Below are 18,845 nucleotides of genomic sequence, written 5' to 3'. Positions count from 1 at the left end.
TAATTATCAATTTCCAAACTATTTCCTATGAGTACAATGTAGGGAAACAAAGTGGAAAAAAAAGGAAGGAAGTTTAAAAAAAATCACATATATATCACTAGTTTATCACTCCCCCCTTCTTTATCCAATATTTAATTATGAGAACCAATGCTATGGAAAACGCTTTGGACGTAGCCCCACAAACAGTATCCATAGATCTACCCCTGACCCAGCTGAAGGATTTTAAGCATAATAAAAAACCTGTAGCACTTTGAAAATTTCTCATCTGCAAAATGATGAGAAATCATTTTTAATCATTCTTAAGGACTCTGTAAGGGGCTTTCAGTGAGAAGAGCTATTACAAACTACAGGCAAAACAAAAATGCAGATGCACACAATCATATTTCAATAAGAAATGATAAACTTACAAAATATCTTCATAAAAACAAACAACAAACATAATAACTACCTGTTCCTAGTTCTTAACTGCAACTTTTGTTGTAAGGCTACAGGAGCCCTTTGACACTGAGCCTTCCCAGCAGGTAAAAATGCTGAGGTACAAAAGATCTTTTCTGACCTGCTCTGAGCACACAGAATATCAAGTATCAGAGCGTCAGATAAGACCCACATCTTGGCCAGGAAACCAGAATGAGATTTACTTTCTCCAGGGAACATCGCTGGTCAGTCAACAGTGAAGTGCTTAAGCTGCACTGGATAGCATATAAACACATTGCAGGCAGCAAAAATGTGAAACTATGCAAAGTAGGACCAAAAGATGGTGCTGATTCAGGAAAAGAGAGATAAGCTATAATTCTTAGCAGACACATTGCTGTCACTTATAAAAATGCTCCTGCAGAACAGCAACCTAATGAATTTCCATGCATTAAAAATTGATCATCCCTGCACAGCATTTTTAGTTTTATTTTTTTATAAAAACTTCTCTATTGATTTATGTTTTCATTTGGCATAATGCGCCAGAGTTTAATGAAGATTCATAGCCAGGGGAAGGGGGCAGAAAGATAAAGATGTGTTTGTTCTGTACTCCGGTCACTTCAAATCTAAAATGAACAAAACTATCAGGAAAAAAGAACAAATCCTACATCCTGTATTTAATATTCATGTAATCTTTACCTGCCACGTCAGTGTTTAAATGTAACTCCTCCCCTCTTCTGTCCTAAAGGAAAGGCAGAAAATGCAGACTGCAAAGCACTGCAGGGCAGTAAGAAAATCGGCCTGACAACTGAGGGCACAAAGCTTGTGCCAGAACAAACCATCCACAACATTTCTACAGTTGCTCTCTCTTTCTATCTATCTATCTATATATATATGAAAAATACTATCAGAACGTTGGCTTCAGACAGAGCCTTATGTCAGGCCCAGTATGACACAAGCACATTTTCCCAAACTACTTAAAGGTTATGTAATAGAGATCTGCAGAGCATTAGCAGTCACATGACATGTCCCACTAAGATTTCAAACTGCCACCTACAAAATTTAATTAGCAAGCAGTAAACAGGAGGGAAAAGAGAAATACCTACCCCTGGAATTAACAATATTTGTAATATTTTAAATTATATACAGAATTGAGGTCAGTGGAGTAGGAGAACAGGAAGGATTTAACAAATAGATAAAATTGTGACTATCAAAGAAAAGGGGAACCGCAGTAAATATGGGACAGACTCAAGCACACATTGCTTATTGTGGTGACAACTAGAAGCTTCGTCCAGCTGAATTCCAAGCACTATCAACTATTAATCTTCAGTGAGAGTTTACCTCATCAGCACACTGTCAGAGATACTGTGCTCTGCCATCCTTCCTGGTGTAAACGGCCACAGATTTCTATAAAAGTCCCTGCTGATTAATATTATGGTGTATTTTTAAGCAAGTCCCACAGTACACTTACTGGAGATGTGTCTTCTATTTCTGCAAAAAGGCATCATGATGTTCCATGCAGAAGTAATAACATTTTTCAACTGCATGAAAAGGAGGTAAAGGAATATTCAGTAGGGGCCCAAACGGTGAAGTTATAGAAGGCTTCAGTGTCAATCTAGGACTTTTCTAAGCCAGCACTAAACAAAGTAGCTTGGTTTAAAAAGAGCTTCCTTTCCTTCCACAATTGGCAAAAATACTGTTGTCATTTTTTTTTCCTCCACACATATCAGCTGTAAAAATGTAACTGAACCTGTCTATAAAAACTATTTATGCTTCTCTACAAAAAAATAAATAAAATTCTGGCCTTGGTGGAGGTGGAATGCACAAGTGAAGGCTGCTACCAGCACACTGAGCCCAGCTCAGGCTTTTATGAAGGCACCACAATGAAAAGCTTAAATAAAGAATAGTTTTCAAAGAAAAAAAATGAAAGCTATTTTTCTAATTGTCATTAGATGAGAAGAGAGAAGAGAGCTTTTGCTGTGCTGCCATACTAACTATGGCTTCCTCTTTATTCTTCACCATAACATTTACGCTGCAGCTGATAACTAGCCAACATCAAACATTCAGCACAGTAGTACTTACGGCCTTAGAAACAAGAAGTGTTAAACTGTATCTAATGCAGAAAAGATAAAACTTAATGACAATTCAAAAAAATGAAATGAAATCTGACCAGCAGTCCCCTTTTTCTCTGTCTTTACTTTTGCACTGCACATTTTTCTACCAAACCACTGCCTCCATCAAGGAAATGAGGCTCTTCATTCCATACCCATGAGCACAACAGAAACTTCAGCAAATCAAATGTTATTTCAAGAAGCTCAAAATCAATTCAGATTCTTCTGGTCCTTTGAAATACATTTATTTTTTTTAAACAGATCAACGTACTACGTGGGCTGTCAAGTGAATTATAAATCTTGGGGTATTTGTAAGATTTAAGAAGTCTTCAGTCTGAAGGTCTCGTATTTGAAGCCAATAAAATAAGCAGAATGTAGTGGAAAGTGTTCATTATTTTTCCCATTTACAGAAAGAGAACAGAGCCCAAGAGATAGCAAGTACTTTGCTTAGGGCAATTCACAGAATCCATGGCAGAACTGGAAATCATGCTCTGATTTCCATAGCAAGTCCCATGTTACAAGCAGAAACCCATGTGCTGAGATAAAAACCTATGTGCCACTCTAATTTCCTTATCAAAATGCTAAACACAGGTGGTTTTTTTGAATAACGTAAAGGAAAAGTCCTTAATACCAAAGAACACGAATTACCCAGCAATTCTAAGCATCGTATCTCTAGTCCTACAATCCAGAAAGGCCTCTACTTTTGCAATAAGCTATCAGCAGAATGAACACCTCAGTGGTTAAACATCCTATTCATACACAGTGTCATACACCTACCTAAATGACAATGAGTGTTCCCATCTTGCACATATATGAAACAGAACGAATGGACATACAAAGAGATACATATTCTTTGTACACTGAAAAGTACTTACAAAGCTTGTATCAGTACAAGACTGCCTACATGTAGAGGGAGTTGCTTAGATTTTGGAGCTTGTAATCATCAGTTAAACAATAAGTATCAGATAGTTATTTTAAAGCTATAATTTTCTTACAATTTCAGAAAATTCAACACGTTTCTCAAAAAAGTGCTCCAAGTACACTCACATCAGTTTGTATGTAACAGCACTGCATCTCCATTTGCTGCCTCAAGTACAGTCACGCCGTATGTTATTAAGCTGGAAGCCATTCAGGAATATAGCAATGAAAAATCAAGGTTACTGTCTCGTCTGCAGGCAGCACGACCACTTCTCTGCTTTAATTCAGAGTGGGGCCTTTTCCTTACAAAAAGAAAGCAGTGTTTACAAAGCCACCAGATCTTTAAGAAAAACAACCCAAGAGTCATCTAAACAAGACCCAACATCCTCCTTTATGGTTCTGAAAGTATTGCAAGTGTATTTCATGAGAGACATATACTAACGAAGCCTGGCTGTCATCTGTGAGATTTGATCTGAATCACTGCTCCTCATTTGCCAGCCGGGTCAACCTGAAAGCCTTTCTCTAATAAAAATGTAACACCTCTGGATCAAAAAGGTAAAATAAAAAACGACTGGAGTAACTTTCACATCAGTTCATGTATGCTGTTATTTTTTATTGCATTTAATTTCTGGAAACTTCAACTCTATCATTGACCTGTGCTTTAATATTTCATACTGTTTTCTTAAGGCAGCTTCTCAACCTTGCCAAGTAATAGTCCTCATTCAAATTTTGTTGATTGCAGTCCTGGTATTATCTTCCTGTCTCTGCACACTCAGTGTATTTCTTAATATCGAGAGCTTTAATTTTATATATTTCTTCTAAAAATTTCCAGTCATTTAAGGACTAGACTCTGTATTTACTGGATGCAGTGACAAGACTCATTAATTAGTTATTCCACTGAGCTATTTTATACATAAAATCAGTATCACAATCTGTACTGGGAAAAAAAATAAATCCCAGTCAGTGTCTTACCACTAAAATAACAGGCATTGGTAGCTTTAAAAGAAAACCCAAAGCCTCAACATGTGCATACATTTTCCTCAGTTAAAACAGTATCAAGACCATATGCAATTGTCATATCAATCATCATTTCCCTATTGTAAAGGCATACCTTCTCTGCTCAAGCCTATTGGCGACAGCCAATTTGTGAGGAGGTTAAAAAAATACTGACATAAAACTGCAGTATTTCCTACAATACTGAGAACAGCATACCTGCACATGCTAACAAATAGCCAGCGTTTGAACTAGCATTTCCTATAATAAAACGCTGTTGTACTTTTATATGTGTTCACATGCATAATTCTCTCAAATACAGCTATACATAGAGCGTTCATACGCACAGCTGCAGAAGATCTCCCCCTCCAACAGAAAGGGTGAGAGATTTACTTGCAATAGGTCCAGTTTAGCATTAAACGCCAGACAAATGCCGCAAGTAATTTAATTAACAGCATCGCTTTGGGAGAGATTCATGACTTTGCTGTGACATGACAATATACATCTGCAAAGCAAAAGCAGAGCCTGATATGCACCATGCTTGGAGGCTCAGGTTGCGGGGGAGGGGGGAGCTGCTAGCCAGTATGATTACTAACTTTGCCCACAGACACTAATACAGAAAAGAAACATGGCACCACTAAACCTGTGAATACAGCATTTATTTCATAGGAAACCATAAAAACGACAGGAAACCGACAACAGATTAAACATCAGTAGGAGGGAGGATGGAATAATCTAGCAAGAATTTAATCCCTTTACCTAGTATTACTGCATGACACCAACACTATTTATTATTCTGAGCAGCACCTACATAAAAACATGCACTGAAAGGCATCATCAAATCGCAGCAGAATAATAAAGTTTGTCTGCCTCTGATTAGAGTTACGGATGCATTACTGCTAACTAAAAAAAGAATTCTCCCCCTGACACGCACACACACCTACAAACCTTCAGCTCTCCCACCCTCAGTCAGCCTGTACGGCATTTAGCAGAAATAGCTATTTTTAGAAGAGGTGAAATCTCAGCATACCTTCAAATCAAGTGCTTCCGACGTTCAGCATTCATTGCCGAGAAAGCTCTGCAGTCTACTGTGTCAAATTACAACCTTGGAGAGAGAGGCAGCAGCAGCGGCGGCAGCAGCGGCAGCATTGGTGTGTTTGCACAGCTTGTATTCAGGCTAGAAATGATTCATTAGTTGTCTGCAGGGAGGCAGGGTGAAAAAGAGAGAGCAAGCATCATCAGCCATGCAGCAGCTGCCAGAGCCTATGAAACAGCAGTGCTCGCACACACATACGCACACAAAGATGGCTTTCCCTATTTGCCAGTTTCTCTTTCACATAGTATTAACCCTGACACAGCAGCAGGGAGCAGAGATGGGAGCTGACAAGCAGCAAGTGGGATCACGGCAAGGGTGTGTTTCTGAGAGGGAGGACTGGGGGAGAGGCGGGTGCTGGGAGATTTTATTTTACCTCCAAGTAATGCTATCACAGGATCTTCTCAGTAGGTCATCTGTGGCCTACTGGCACGAACCAATGAACTGTAAATGTGAGCTGCAATTTTTTTTTCACAGCCCAGCCTGCCCAATGGAAGGCTTAGAAACTCAAATGCAGAAGGGTATTAAGACAGATTACCTGGAGCATCCTGACTACTCTGTCTTTCCTCTCCTAAAGAAAACCCTATCCAGTATATTCACGTGAAAACTTATGAGTGTGCTAACCAGGCTCTCCGCAGCAACAAGAGGGAAGAACTCTAAGGGGATGCATTAAATAAATGTGTTTTAAAGCATTCAATCTGTTTATTTTTTATTTATTATTCTATCTCAGAATCTGACCACTGTGGGAATGAGTTCATTATAATATAATGAATTCTTAAGGCTGATGATTACATTCTCAAGGAAACATGAAGTTTTGTGGAGTGTGTTTTCCTTTTTGCATTTAAAAGAGGAAAGAAATATTGTGCTCCCAAGGCACTATTTTCTTAAATTCTTTAAAGTACATTACAGGATATCAGAGCATGATCTTCAGAGTAACAAGTTGCATCTATAAATGATCCCCATTATAGGAACAAAACCGATAATAATCAGTCAACATGTGCTTTCTTCCCTGAACGTCCTATTTGTAACATTCTAGAAAGATCACAGTTTTCTGAATGGGAAGCCCAACATCTACAAATAAGGTACCCGAGACCGCTCCTCTTTTATGCCGATCTCAGCCCCAAATGACCTTCCCAGAGATTACTCATGTACCCAGAAAAAACAAAACTGGTATTTTCAGAGAGAAAAGCTGTTCCTACTCAGGATCATATGTTCCTTCCCAGATTAGATTATGGCTTTGATCATCAGGCAAGCGCAGCCTTACTTTCATACCCATTTGTGGCATAAGTTGTTTTTTGAGTGTTTGCTTGTTTATTTTTTCAGTTCTAATTTTGCTAAGTTACTTTTTTTTTCCTCAGCTGAGCTCTGTGCAAGTGTTAAATCCAACTACAACTATATCAGCACTTACCACATGCTGCACTTCAGCAACAAATGCAGATCTGCAGCATATGACGCAAAGTAATACCAGAAGATTCCAGGTGACACATATTAGAAATCTATCTTGCCTAAACTAGAGACCAAATGAGCAGATCTATTGCCTTATGTTCCTATGCCAGGTACTTGAAAAGAAGTCAGATCACTGTAAGATCACATAGTTAATACATGACACGGAATGAAACCAACTCTCCTCATTCCTTCTCATAGGTAGGTGTAGAGCACGTATATTATGGACATGGGTATGTGTGGAGGTTCAAATGTGTAAAATATATACATTATCATCAACCTTCTGGAAACCTTGTGTTCAAAAATACAGAAAATATGAGTAAATTAAATAGCTCAGATATACCACAGCACCTTGTTTTTTAAACCACCAGCACAGATTTGCTGGTATGAGGATTTTAAAACACATGCTTTACCACAGGCAAATGTTTAGAAATCTAAGTCTTCAGACTTGAAATATTCAACTTATTGAGGCATGGCAGGTGAGGACTCGCATTTTAGCAGAACTAGAAGAGGTTAAGACAATGTTAACATAAACAGTTTAATATTTATTCGGTAATTTATATTGCCAAACATCAGCATCAAATCTAATGTAGCTTGACATTCATTTTTGCTTGCTCAGGGTTGGATGCAGCTATGCTGATGAGGGGCTGCTGGTAAATAAGAATGCACATTAATCGCGCTGCTGAGAGGAAACAGAGAATTACAGTCCTGTATGTCACTGTCATGCCCAGAAATCTCCTCAGAATAACAATCCCAATAACACAATCACACCTGCTGATACATGGGTTGTTTAGGGAAAGCAATAAAATGTGAGACATCTTTCTGCACACAGTCAAGGTCTAGGAAGTGCCATTTTAATACCAAGAGCGAGTACACAGCCCAAAAGTTCTCTCTCCAGAGATGTTATTTCTGGTCCCTACAAATTACATACAATTATTTAAAGTACATCTTAGGAGGCCCACCTTTCTCTTACTACTTTTAGAACAGCAGTGCTTTGTTTCAATAAAACAAGAATAACTTATGATGAATCCTCCCCTCCTGTAAAATAGGAGTTGGAACTGTTAACAGAACTCACCTTATTAGCTGCCAAAACACACACGGGGCTTCCCGTGGAGATAAATGACAGTTGTCTCTGAAGCCACAACAGCTCCTTCTGAGATTGTTTCAGTAGCTCTTCTGTGTTGCCCAGCCTCTGCCCCATCAGGCCTTCCTGAATGACAAACATTTCAATTTCTATCTTCTCAAGTATGTGGTGACAGTAACAGAATTTCTCTTAGCTGAATTTATTGTTAGAGAACAATAATATTTGCTCTAGCAATATATTTATATTTATGCATTTGATTTTCTTTACTTAATAATCTTCTGCCACCAGAAAATTGGGATTTCTCTTTCACAGCATCTCTGAGGGGAGGATGCAATGATGACAAAGCTGGGCTCTTGTCAGTGGTGCCAGAAGACACAACAAACACAAACCAGAACACATACATTCTCTCTGAATATCAGGACATGGTTCTTCTGTGGGTAGTGGAGCACTGGCACAGGCTGCCCCAAAGGTTGTGGGATCTCTCTCTTTGGAAATCTTCAAAAGCCACCTGCATATGGGCTACCTGCTCTAAGGAGTTCTGCCAGAGCAGAATGGGACCAGATGATGTCCAGAGTGTCTTTCAGCTGTAACCATTCTGTCACTCGATTTAACTGTTTCCTGGCATAATTACGTATTAAGAACAGAACTAGATTTTAACCTACCCTTAAGCATCCGAGCCGATTTCTGAGTTCTTCGCACTCCACTTGCAGCATGTGGATCTCCAGATCTTTTACACTTTTTGACTGTTTGTTGATATTTTGCAGGTGGTGGGCCTTAACACTGACTAAGTGCCTTTTCTGCCTTAAAGGAAATGTTCTGGTAATAGTTTTTGTGATGACAGCAGAGTTATTGGATGGCAACATCAGTGAAGTTGAAGGGCTGACATCCTGGTAAAGAGAAAATACATTTTTAATGTCATTTTGCTAAAACTGCGTCTGGGGGAAAGGAATAATTCAAGTTTTTCACAAATCATATTGAAAGTGCATTATTAGAAAGTTCTCCTTTTAAGATCTTTCAGTGATACAGTCGGCGAACAAGAAACAGTCTCAATCAATCAACAGGAAAGAGAGGAATAACTCAAAGCAATGAGAGGCACAAAAAGTCTTCCATTCAGTGAATGCCAGCAAGACACAACAATGTTGATTACACAGATGAAGTTTAAGTTGAGCTTGGTGTAGAAATAATTCACCCCGATTCATGTCATACACTGCTATGAATGTTAACGTGGCTGAAAACTGACTTTACAACCTAAAGCTGTGTAGGGCCTCAGTTACAGCAGCGTTAAACAACCCCTCCATTATCACCTCACTTACATTTTGCTCTTGTGGTTCACACTAATGACACTTTAACATTTCCACAAGCAGCATGAAGCCATATTTAAAACTAAAAAGAAAAATAATAATTTCTCCAACGTTACCCAGCCTGAACGATAAGTTATAGAGACTTAGGCACAGATCTCTCTATTGCAGTGTAGTGGCTGTTGCCAGACCACGCTGGCCATGCCTCCACTCCTCAACAGAAACGGGTCGGGATAGAGGGGGTCGGGATAGAGGAGTTATCGTCACTGGCAACACAGAGCAGGTTAGGCAACAAGAAATCTAAGTATTTTCACTTAAAATAGGTCTGGATGGTAAGAAAGCAAAGCAAAGCAAAACAAACCACCACCTACTCCTCCCTCTCCCTCTCCATCCGCTTCCCTGGCTCCATTTCACCCCTCGTTTCCAGCTCCTCTACTTCCCCCTTCAGGAGGAACATGCTGCAGAGCGGTGCTGCTCGGTGCCTTCCTCCACCCGCTGCACCTGGCGACCCGCAGCCGTTGCTCCCGGTTCGGCTGCACGCGATGCTCCGAAACAGTTCATTTTACCATGAGCAAAAAGAGGGAGAAAAACAGAATTGAGCTGTGATGAGTTATACCTGCTACATTTGCACATGAGTATTTAACAGGCAAGTTGCTTCTGCTGAGCATTTAGCCGTTGAGTAAACGGTACAGTAAAAAGTCTGAGAGATGCCAAACGCTTAAGTGTTTATTGATTTATTTTTTAATAAGCAGGTTTTATGCGTTTGTGTTTGCTGAAGGGAGAAGCACTGAGAGCTCTAGAGAGCTGATCAATTAGCAAATGTTAAAGATGAAGCAGAATAAACAGCAGAGGAACCTTCCTTATCACTGATAGCCCCCAGCACTGTGGGACAGGTGGTTTCTGTGGGGGTACATGGAGCATTGCCTCAGCTGGATGGGAATCTTGAGAGTATCTTCACTGTTTCCCTTATGTAAAGCTACAGACAGCACAGCAGTTTCTGCTGGACCATAAAACCAAAACGCTCACAGCAGGGAAGCAAAATTGTTTTGCCCCTGATTCAGGCCAGCATTGTGAGAGCTGCTTCAGCAATTGGCAGTGAGGCCACTTGGAGGACTTGACACACGTAACAGCTTTACCTTGCTCTTCTTAGGAGTTACGGAGCTCCCTTTCCGTCTGCTTCTGTCCTCAGGTCTGAAGTGTGGGAGCTTTTCAGGTGTCTGTTTTGCTTTCTTGCTGCCCTTTTTGAACTGCGGAACGTAATGCATCAATATCTCATTAAAACACATTGCAACGCATCTAAAGTACCTCAGTGAGTCGGCCGGTATTATATAAATCTGCTCTTGCATAGTAAAGCACCAGATTCCAAGTACAGCCCTGAAGCTGGAGAAGGCTGATGGAACAAATTAGATGTGCCCTTCACACATCAACTGAGGATGAAGTATGTTCATAGCAGAGCCCATTCCTATGCCTGTACAGTGCTTAGCATGGTGTCAGTAGTGCTAATGCTATGAAGTGGTAGACCACCACTGCAAACCAAATTATAAGTGATATTAATACAAGCGTTTTACTCCTTGCATGGTATTTTGTTTGTCAATTCTAGAAAACTCATGTTGGGTTTATATAGAAGGTGGGTGAAAGAGCAGGGTTATAAGTGGCGTGTAGTTAGATGGTAAGTGGTATTACTTCATCAGATTACTCTAGCAAAAGAGTGCATTTTCTGTTACATCCCTGGAGTTAAAGGGGATAAGGAAGCACAAAAAGTGTGGGCCTTTTGTTCTTTCTACTGTTACCCAATACAGAATGACAGGGTACAGAGTAAATATGCATTACTATTCACTGTTATTTGAAGTGTACTAAGAGCTTAGCATGGATTGCTTTTATAAATTACAAGATATTGCTGAAATCGCACGAACTTTACAGTGTGCTACATTCAATAACAGCAAGTCTTGCATCATAGAGCTGGGAAACCTAAACAACCAACATCAAGCTGCTGGGGAAATGGCCTCACACCATATTGCACAGATCACTGCAGTTCATGATTCTTTCTTTCAGGAAAATTGATTCCTCTTTCATGGATGTTTAAAGGAAATTTCACAATGGAGGTTCCTGTTATCACACACACTGTGTGCTGTCTTACAAGCACCAGTGAAGCAGGTGGTATTTCACTTTGCATAACATAATAAACGAGGATAACTTAGACCGCTCCCAAAGAGTAAACTAAAGTCATCTGTTTTTCCTAACACTGCTACCCATATTGTCATCCTTTCTCTACTAATCATGAGTCAGGCTGTCTTTATTTCATCAGCATGACTTGGCATTTTGTACCATTTAGGGAGTAGATTTCATGCTTGGGAAAAGCTGGACCTTGCAGTAGCAAACAAGAGACTCTCTGCAGCAGAGGAAGTTTTGAGTCAATTCTTTTCCCTTACCAGCTCTCAAAATGCTGTAACTTCCACCAAAACACAGTAGGAAGAAAGAACAGCAAAACAAACCAAATATACAGGAAAAGTGAATTGTTTCTAATACAGCTGCTTGAGATTGAAAAGAAGCCTTCTAGTAGCTGTTCTGCATCACTCTGTGAAGCAAAGGTGGTCATTAGAACCACTCGTACTACAAACACAAACCATCTGTCACAGTTTTAGCTTATATGATTTCTGCTAGTTACAGCCCAGGACAATTGGGAGGAATCCAGAAGTCCCTTTTGAACAGTTCCCTCCTCTCTTACTCTCAGCTGACATTTTGCTGGTGGAAAACATTTCAAAAGACATTGAAACAGAAGAAGTAGCAAATACATAGAATAACTGGAAACGTATTTGAGAGGGGAGAGCACAGAACTGTGTACGGAGGAAGTTACTGCATAAAAAAGCATTTTGGTGAGAATGAAACAATTAAAAAAACCAAACTTTTCCAAAAAAATTACTGCTGGACACTGAATTAAACCATTTACATCACCCACGTAGGCACTGCAATTAGGAATACCTTTTCTCTACTAGACTGCTGTATAATAAAAAACAGATTCAAAGAGAAATAAAGCCAAACAAGGTCTTGGCTGGGACCAGAACTGGCACAGATCATTGTGGCTGTGATGGTGAGGGAGGAAGGGAGGTAATGCTGGTGCTAATGGGAGCAATCTGCACAGCAGCAGGGTTGGCTCTGACACCGTGTATTGCTGCCACTAGGAAAAGCAAGATGAAGGTTTGCTCAAAGGGATCTGCTTATTCCTGGCCTTGCTCACAACTTCTTTCCCCCTTTCTCCTCCTCTAGCTTATTTCACCTGCCTGGGGATGAAAAAATGAAAACCATTTTCCTATCCAAGCTCCCATTTCCAAACCACTGAGTTCCCCCAAACCTTGCTTCCTCACAAAGCTGTTGGCTTTCTTTCAAACTGCAATAAATCATTCATTTACACAAGAACGTCACGTACGTCTTTGCTTACTTAAATAGCCACTATTCTACACAACTCAGTTGTTTTTCTTTTATATGTCACTATATTGAGTAGTGGTGCTATATACATCAATGTGAAAGCATGGAACTTAAAAGTTTATTATAGATGGCAATAAACCACATCTTCTTAAGTCACAGAAAATAGATTTCAATGCAATCAAAACAGTTTCAGATTTACCTTCCCAGTACTGTATGACAGGGAAGTCAACAAGAGCGCTTATTTTTACGTCTGTGTAGGATATAAAAGAGCAAGAAAAGCATCCTGGCCTACAAGTCTGTGAGTCATTCTTTATATCACATGCTTGCTTATAGTTTAGCAATAAACTGCCTTAGATGAGAAGAATGTAGAGAGCCAACCTGCCAGCTAAACCCAGCTATCTAGATTGCAAATCCAACTGGGTTACAGGGCAGCAATGGGGCTTTGCCTTTATTTTCTTCAGACTCACTTGAAGTTTATAATAATGTCCATTAGTTCTTAGGATTAAAAAAATAAACAAAAAACCTCACATCAATCAGCTGTAATTAAAAGTACATTTCAACACTTGCTGAATTTTACCTTCCTGTGATTTTTTTTTTTCCTTTTTTTTCATTAAGACTAATTTGTTCCACCTTCTTATTTTCCTCATACTGCATCTCCCATATGCTCTAGGGAAAACTGTATGAATGACTGACAGAAGCCTCATGAACAGCTCCAAAGTCAAGTGAACACAAACGTGCCCAGCTGTCATGTTCTGCACAGACCCAGAGCATTGGAGCCATTCTCCCAACTTGTCCTGGCAGCGGCTGACCTGACCATCTGGGATCAAGTTCTCAGGCACAGGGCAAGATTACTGTAACCTAAAATTAGCCTCCAAACTTCAAACCTAGGCTGTCAACTACCCAGCCATTTCAGCAATGCGGATCACACATTATGCTACTAAATAACGTCAAAGTCCTTTGTAGGAACTTGCTACAGTCATTACAGCAGTTCTAAACCAAGTTTTAGGTGATTTTCTTTTTTAAGTAGTCTTGTGAGCAGTATCTGTAGGTTAAAAAAAGCTTTATATTGTAGGTGTAGACTAAATGCACTCTTCTACACATGCAAATTAATTTATTTAAAAATGGATGTGCTGCTTGGTAGGCAGCTTAGGAAGCAGGGACTTTTTAACGTGAGGAATGGGAGAAGGAACTACAGTTACTCTAACAATAAATGCCTCAGAACGTATTGATGAGGGACAATAATATGGTCACAGGAATATCACAAGTGGGTAACAGTTGAATACACATTCACCAGGCATTCTGTGGAAACCATTTTGTGATGTCCATCGGCAAACTGTGGGGTCAGATAGAAGTACATACTGAACTAGAGTTCTTAATTATTTGTTGTTGTGATTAAAAGCATGTCCTCAACAGAGACAAAAGAGGGGCAGAATGAAAGGGTAGGCACAGCCTCACGGGCCTGTGAGTTTAGGCTTTAAACATGATCTATGTCTCACTTCAGACTTAGCAGAGATATCAAGAACGCGCCTTCTATCAGAAGTTTCACAAGCTCTGGAGCAACTCTTTTCACGTAGGATGAGTGTGTGATTTCAGGCACAGTGTATCAAAAATAGCCCACCTTTGTAGCCAAATGAGGTGTGCAAATGTTATGATATGGCTCACAAACAAGATGCTTTCTGATCTTCCCTTTCTAAGCAACATACCAAGCAGTAGGTTCTTATGTTTTAATGAATTAGTTTGCATAATAACCCTATAGAAAAAAAAAAAAAAGATTACTCACTACTTTGTCTTCCTCTTGATCTTTAATCAAGGACTTAGCTGCCTTTGGAAATGATTGATCTGCCTTGGGGGAATCCAGTACAGAGTAGCCACGATCCAGAATGTGACTGATAGATTTCTTCTGTAATAGATGGGGAAAAAATGGCTTGAGAGCATTTCAACTCCCCAGAGAGAAGCTTAAATTGGCTTACAGATCTTCTGACTTTATTAAGTCAGACAGCATCATTTCACTAGTTAAAACTTCAAGGCAACAGACATATTACTCAAATATTTCTCCCTTTCTTTCTCAATGCCTTTCTTCTCTTCCTTCCAAAACATTTGTGGCCCACCTTGTGTCTTTAATCCAAGGTTTGGGGAGGCTGGGTCAGCATTCTCAGCATTCTGACACTCCTGGAAAGGAAATTTTTTTTTCCATTTTTTCCAGCTTGGCCTTCTCAAAAGATAACCCAAATATTTAGATACAGGATAAATAAGTGGAATTCAAATATTCCTATTTTCCAATGAAGAGTTTTATTGCAAATGAGTAGTCACAGTGTTCTTGACCCTTTGCCAAGCTAGTCCTTTCTGTACTAGCCACTGAGACATACATTCCTCTTACACTTAAGCAATAGCTGGCAGCTTCAGTGCCAATGTCACCACTACTTAAATGTATCATCTTTAAATGTAATTGCACAGTGACCAAGTGAAACAGAAAATAATATTGCTTAACATGCTCTTTGAAATTTGAACTTCTATCTTGCTCTACTTTGGTTCTGTTTTTGTGTATTTAAAATATATTCCAATGTAATTAAAATATACTTCTGCTTAGGCTGTGTTTCTGCCGCCAAGTAATCAGAGGTAAGTATAAGATCAGCTGCCCTTTGCAGCATCTCTCCAAGCTGATGGGAAGATACCAACAGGAGTCGATGTGATTCTAAATAAACTGCCAGCAGACAAACTCCAAGCTTTTGGAGCCTGAGATTAACATTCTTCTTATTGATTTCTAAGCATCAATGACTACACCATCAGCCCTACTCATCTGGAGTAGCTTCACTGCATGTAGCGAGTCTGTGCTTCACCAGTGTACCAAACTAAGATAAAGCCTGTGACAAACGATGGATCTCCTCGGGGACAGTAACATTTAAGCATGTGCTTAAGCAGAATTATCTGTTTTAGCAGCAAGTTCACGGATGCTCCTGAATATATTAGTGAAATATTTATTAGCTGCTAAAGTACTAATGATGTTCTGCATTTTTTATAGACAAGTGAGCAAGGCTATTTAAAAAAACAAACGTATGCTTCAAACAAAATTAACACGATTCCCAAAATGAAAGTAAACTCAAACTTCACCTGCAAAAAGATAAACAGCAGCAGAAACTTTACTTACTGGATTAATGCATGTTACTGTACAGTAGTGCTACTTTTAAGCCACAGCTCTTACGAGGTTTGGTCTTGTTTAAGCCATGGTTTATTTTGTTCCACACTACACTGAAGAATCAGAGAAGCCTGAACTCTGAAAAGCCTCCTACTCCAGCTGAAGTGAGCAGGTGATTCTCATGTGACAAACAACATCCAGAATATGGGCCCATAGTCACACATCACAAACAGCTGGGAGTTTTCCAAAGAAAAATGTGCAAAGTGAATATAGAGGAAATTGAACAGTAGTACTCTGAATTATTGTAAGGCTAGCTATGCAGAACAAACATAATTAAAGGGTCTCATTATCTTCTAAGTAATCATTGTAAATAATGCTTTGGATAATTACTTCATTAGTTTTCAAAACACTGGCTTTTATTCTCCTCTGAGATTCCATCCACCGACTCTAATCTGAACAAACTGCCAAAAGGGAAAATCAAAAGCATGTGAGCTGGAAATGAGACTGAATCTGCATGAACTCCGAACTAGAACGTTTTGATTTTTTTCCCCGCAACTTTTCAGAAGGTTAAAAGCTGTTTGATTTTTTATCTATGTATTTTTTTCTCCTCAGCTTGCTTTCTGATGCAGTTAGATTAGTTTCCTAGCAGCTATATTTATCCTTTTAAGATGGTTGGCAGCCGTGTGGATAAAACTAAGATTAGTCTCTATCATCAGTAATTGTCCTTGTTTATTAGGCATGTGTACCATTGCTTTCCTTCACTACAGACATCATAAAATAGATTCACTATTAGAATAGACAGTGCCTCTTGAAGCAATGGCATCAACAGAAGCAGAAGACTAAGAGAAGAAACTGGTAGAGACTTTAAGACCTGCAACGAGATGGGTCAAAATCTAAGGATGTCTGCATTTTGAATATTCTATTCTATAGAATATCAAGATACTCTCCTACTGCATGAACTGTGAAGACACAGATAAAATTGCTTTGTTATAAATATATTTGTAAGAATATTTTAAAAAATTAAGTGATTCAAAACCAAAAGGTGTTTCTTCCAGTGATAGAGAACAACAAACGAATCTATTCTGACCTCACAGACAGCACTGCTTTCAGCAAGTTGTGCTAGATGGGCTCCAGAGAAACTCCACATTTCTAACTTGTGTTATTCTGCAGTTCAGTGATACATGGATATCCATCACCTCACATTTCAGGAAAGGCCTGAACAAGAACAAGCCACCAATATTATTGTATACGCAAGTGCTTATATATTGTCATTTACCAGCCTCCACAGATTATTTCAGGAATTTTAGACATAATTTCCATAAGAAACATACTCAGTGGTAAAACCATCATTGCAGATTACACGACAGCAGAATCAAAATACTAAAAGCCTTTTAGCTACAAAAAGTCAACAGCTCTGTGCAGTAAGACTGTTACCTTAACAAATATGCACTGAAGCTGCCAGAGAAATTACATGCAAGGACTGTAAAACGAGCTGTTATATAAATGGCAGCCCTACTGATCCATCTTCATTCTGACATATCCTCTAAATGGAGCTGTGCTCTGTTACTTTACTGCGGTCCAGCTCAGTTTACTGGAGTTGACTGGAGCTAGCATGGGCTGAGCCAATATATTCTCATGTTCTCTCTGAAGGTTGTATATAGTAAATACAGTTTGTTTTCTTATACATGACTCCTGCTTTCTTCCCAGTCCACAGTCTGCTACACACTGTTAGTTACTCGTATCATAACTTTGCAATTTCTAAGAACTATTTACTAATGAACCCCAAAATCCTCCTTTCCTCCCCTACTTGAAGAAAGGAAAAAAAAAAAAACAACTTGATTCAAAAGCAGCCAAGAAATGCAATCAAAATATTCTTCAGAATACACAAACAATTACGTTGTAAGTACTTACCATTTCTGTGTTTCCCTTTGTAGAAAAAAAATATCTGAGAAGCACTTTTGTTCTTCAAAACCTTGTTATAAGTGCTTATAAAATGGTCTTTCTATTCCAAAAAGCTGACTTGTAAATGCTGCACAACCACTGTGCGTGTGGAGGGACTTTGCACGTTTGACAGAGGTAACTAAAACAGTGACACTGTGCAACTGAGACAGCTACTGTATATGACAGAAAAGACTGAGCTGACTCACAGGTGCAAAGGCTGACCCACTGACTGCAGTCAGAAGCATGCCTGGTTATTTGTAGTCACTTAACAAGCCGCATGAATGTATCAAATCAAATTTAACATTAGGTGACACAAGTCTTTAAAATAGGAAGAAAAGAAAAACAAGAGAAGGCTGAAGGCTTTCTCTTGCAGTGGATGCTAAGTTCAGCTGGCCATTTATTTCTGCATTTGTGGCTTTTTTTTTTTTCCCTAAGTCAAATATAACTGCTCAGTCATCTTAAAATCAGACAAATCTATCAATTCCCAGTGTTTAAGTGCTTTGGTATTTACTCCCCATGCATATCTACACTGTTAGATTGTTAAAGATTGTTAAAGAAGCTAAGAAAAATCTACTTCTATGTGAAGATTGCATTGAATCAAATTAAATTAACAAAACCATAGGCATGCTTTCTTAAAAATTCTCTGAAAAAGCTCTCAAGCCACAAAAAGAGCACAACCAGTCTTCCCTCCCAAAGGATATTACACTGAGGACTGTATTGCTTTTGCTATGGCGCTGACCATGGAAAGGTTCCCACCTCAGTATGTGACACATGCAAGTAGGAGAAAAGGCACCAGCAGATGAGCCCCAGTGCGGGTGGCAGCTGTTCCTCCCAACCCATGGGGCTGCAGCTGTTAGCTCCAAGCAGAATGCTCATTCCTGCTCACCACTGCTGCTGGAGACAAGCAGGCGGGTGAGAGGTAGTAGTGCTGCACATAGCTGGAGGAGAAAGAATAGGTTATACCATCACCTCTCAGATAACACTGTTCGATGCCTTG

General features: G+C 39.3%; 1 protein-coding gene across 1 annotated transcript in view; it reads right to left on the bottom strand.

Moving 5' to 3' along the window:
* The window catches only part of RIMBP2 (RIMS binding protein 2), a 95,565-nt gene extending 76,803 nt beyond the window's left edge, over nt 1–18,762 (bottom strand). The window contains exons 1-5 of the mRNA XM_032447959.1: nt 18,605–18,762; nt 14,555–14,674; nt 10,488–10,598; nt 8,716–8,940; nt 8,045–8,179 (exon numbers count right to left, since the gene is read on the bottom strand). Coding sequence (XP_032303850.1) covers nt 8,045–8,179; nt 8,716–8,940; nt 10,488–10,598; nt 14,555–14,674; nt 18,605–18,724 — 711 coding nt within the window. The 5' untranslated portion in view covers nt 18,725–18,762. The remainder of the gene's footprint in view (nt 1–8,044; nt 8,180–8,715; nt 8,941–10,487; nt 10,599–14,554; nt 14,675–18,604) is intronic.
* Nucleotides 18,763–18,845: the final 83 nt, after the last annotated feature.

Source organism: Coturnix japonica, chromosome 15 (genome assembly GCF_001577835.2).
Source record: "Coturnix japonica isolate 7356 chromosome 15, Coturnix japonica 2.1, whole genome shotgun sequence".
In the NCBI taxonomy this organism is placed as follows: domain Eukaryota; kingdom Metazoa; phylum Chordata; class Aves; order Galliformes; family Phasianidae; genus Coturnix; species Coturnix japonica.
Note: the sequence above shows the minus strand (reverse complement) of the source record. Positions and strands in the feature narration are given on the sequence as shown.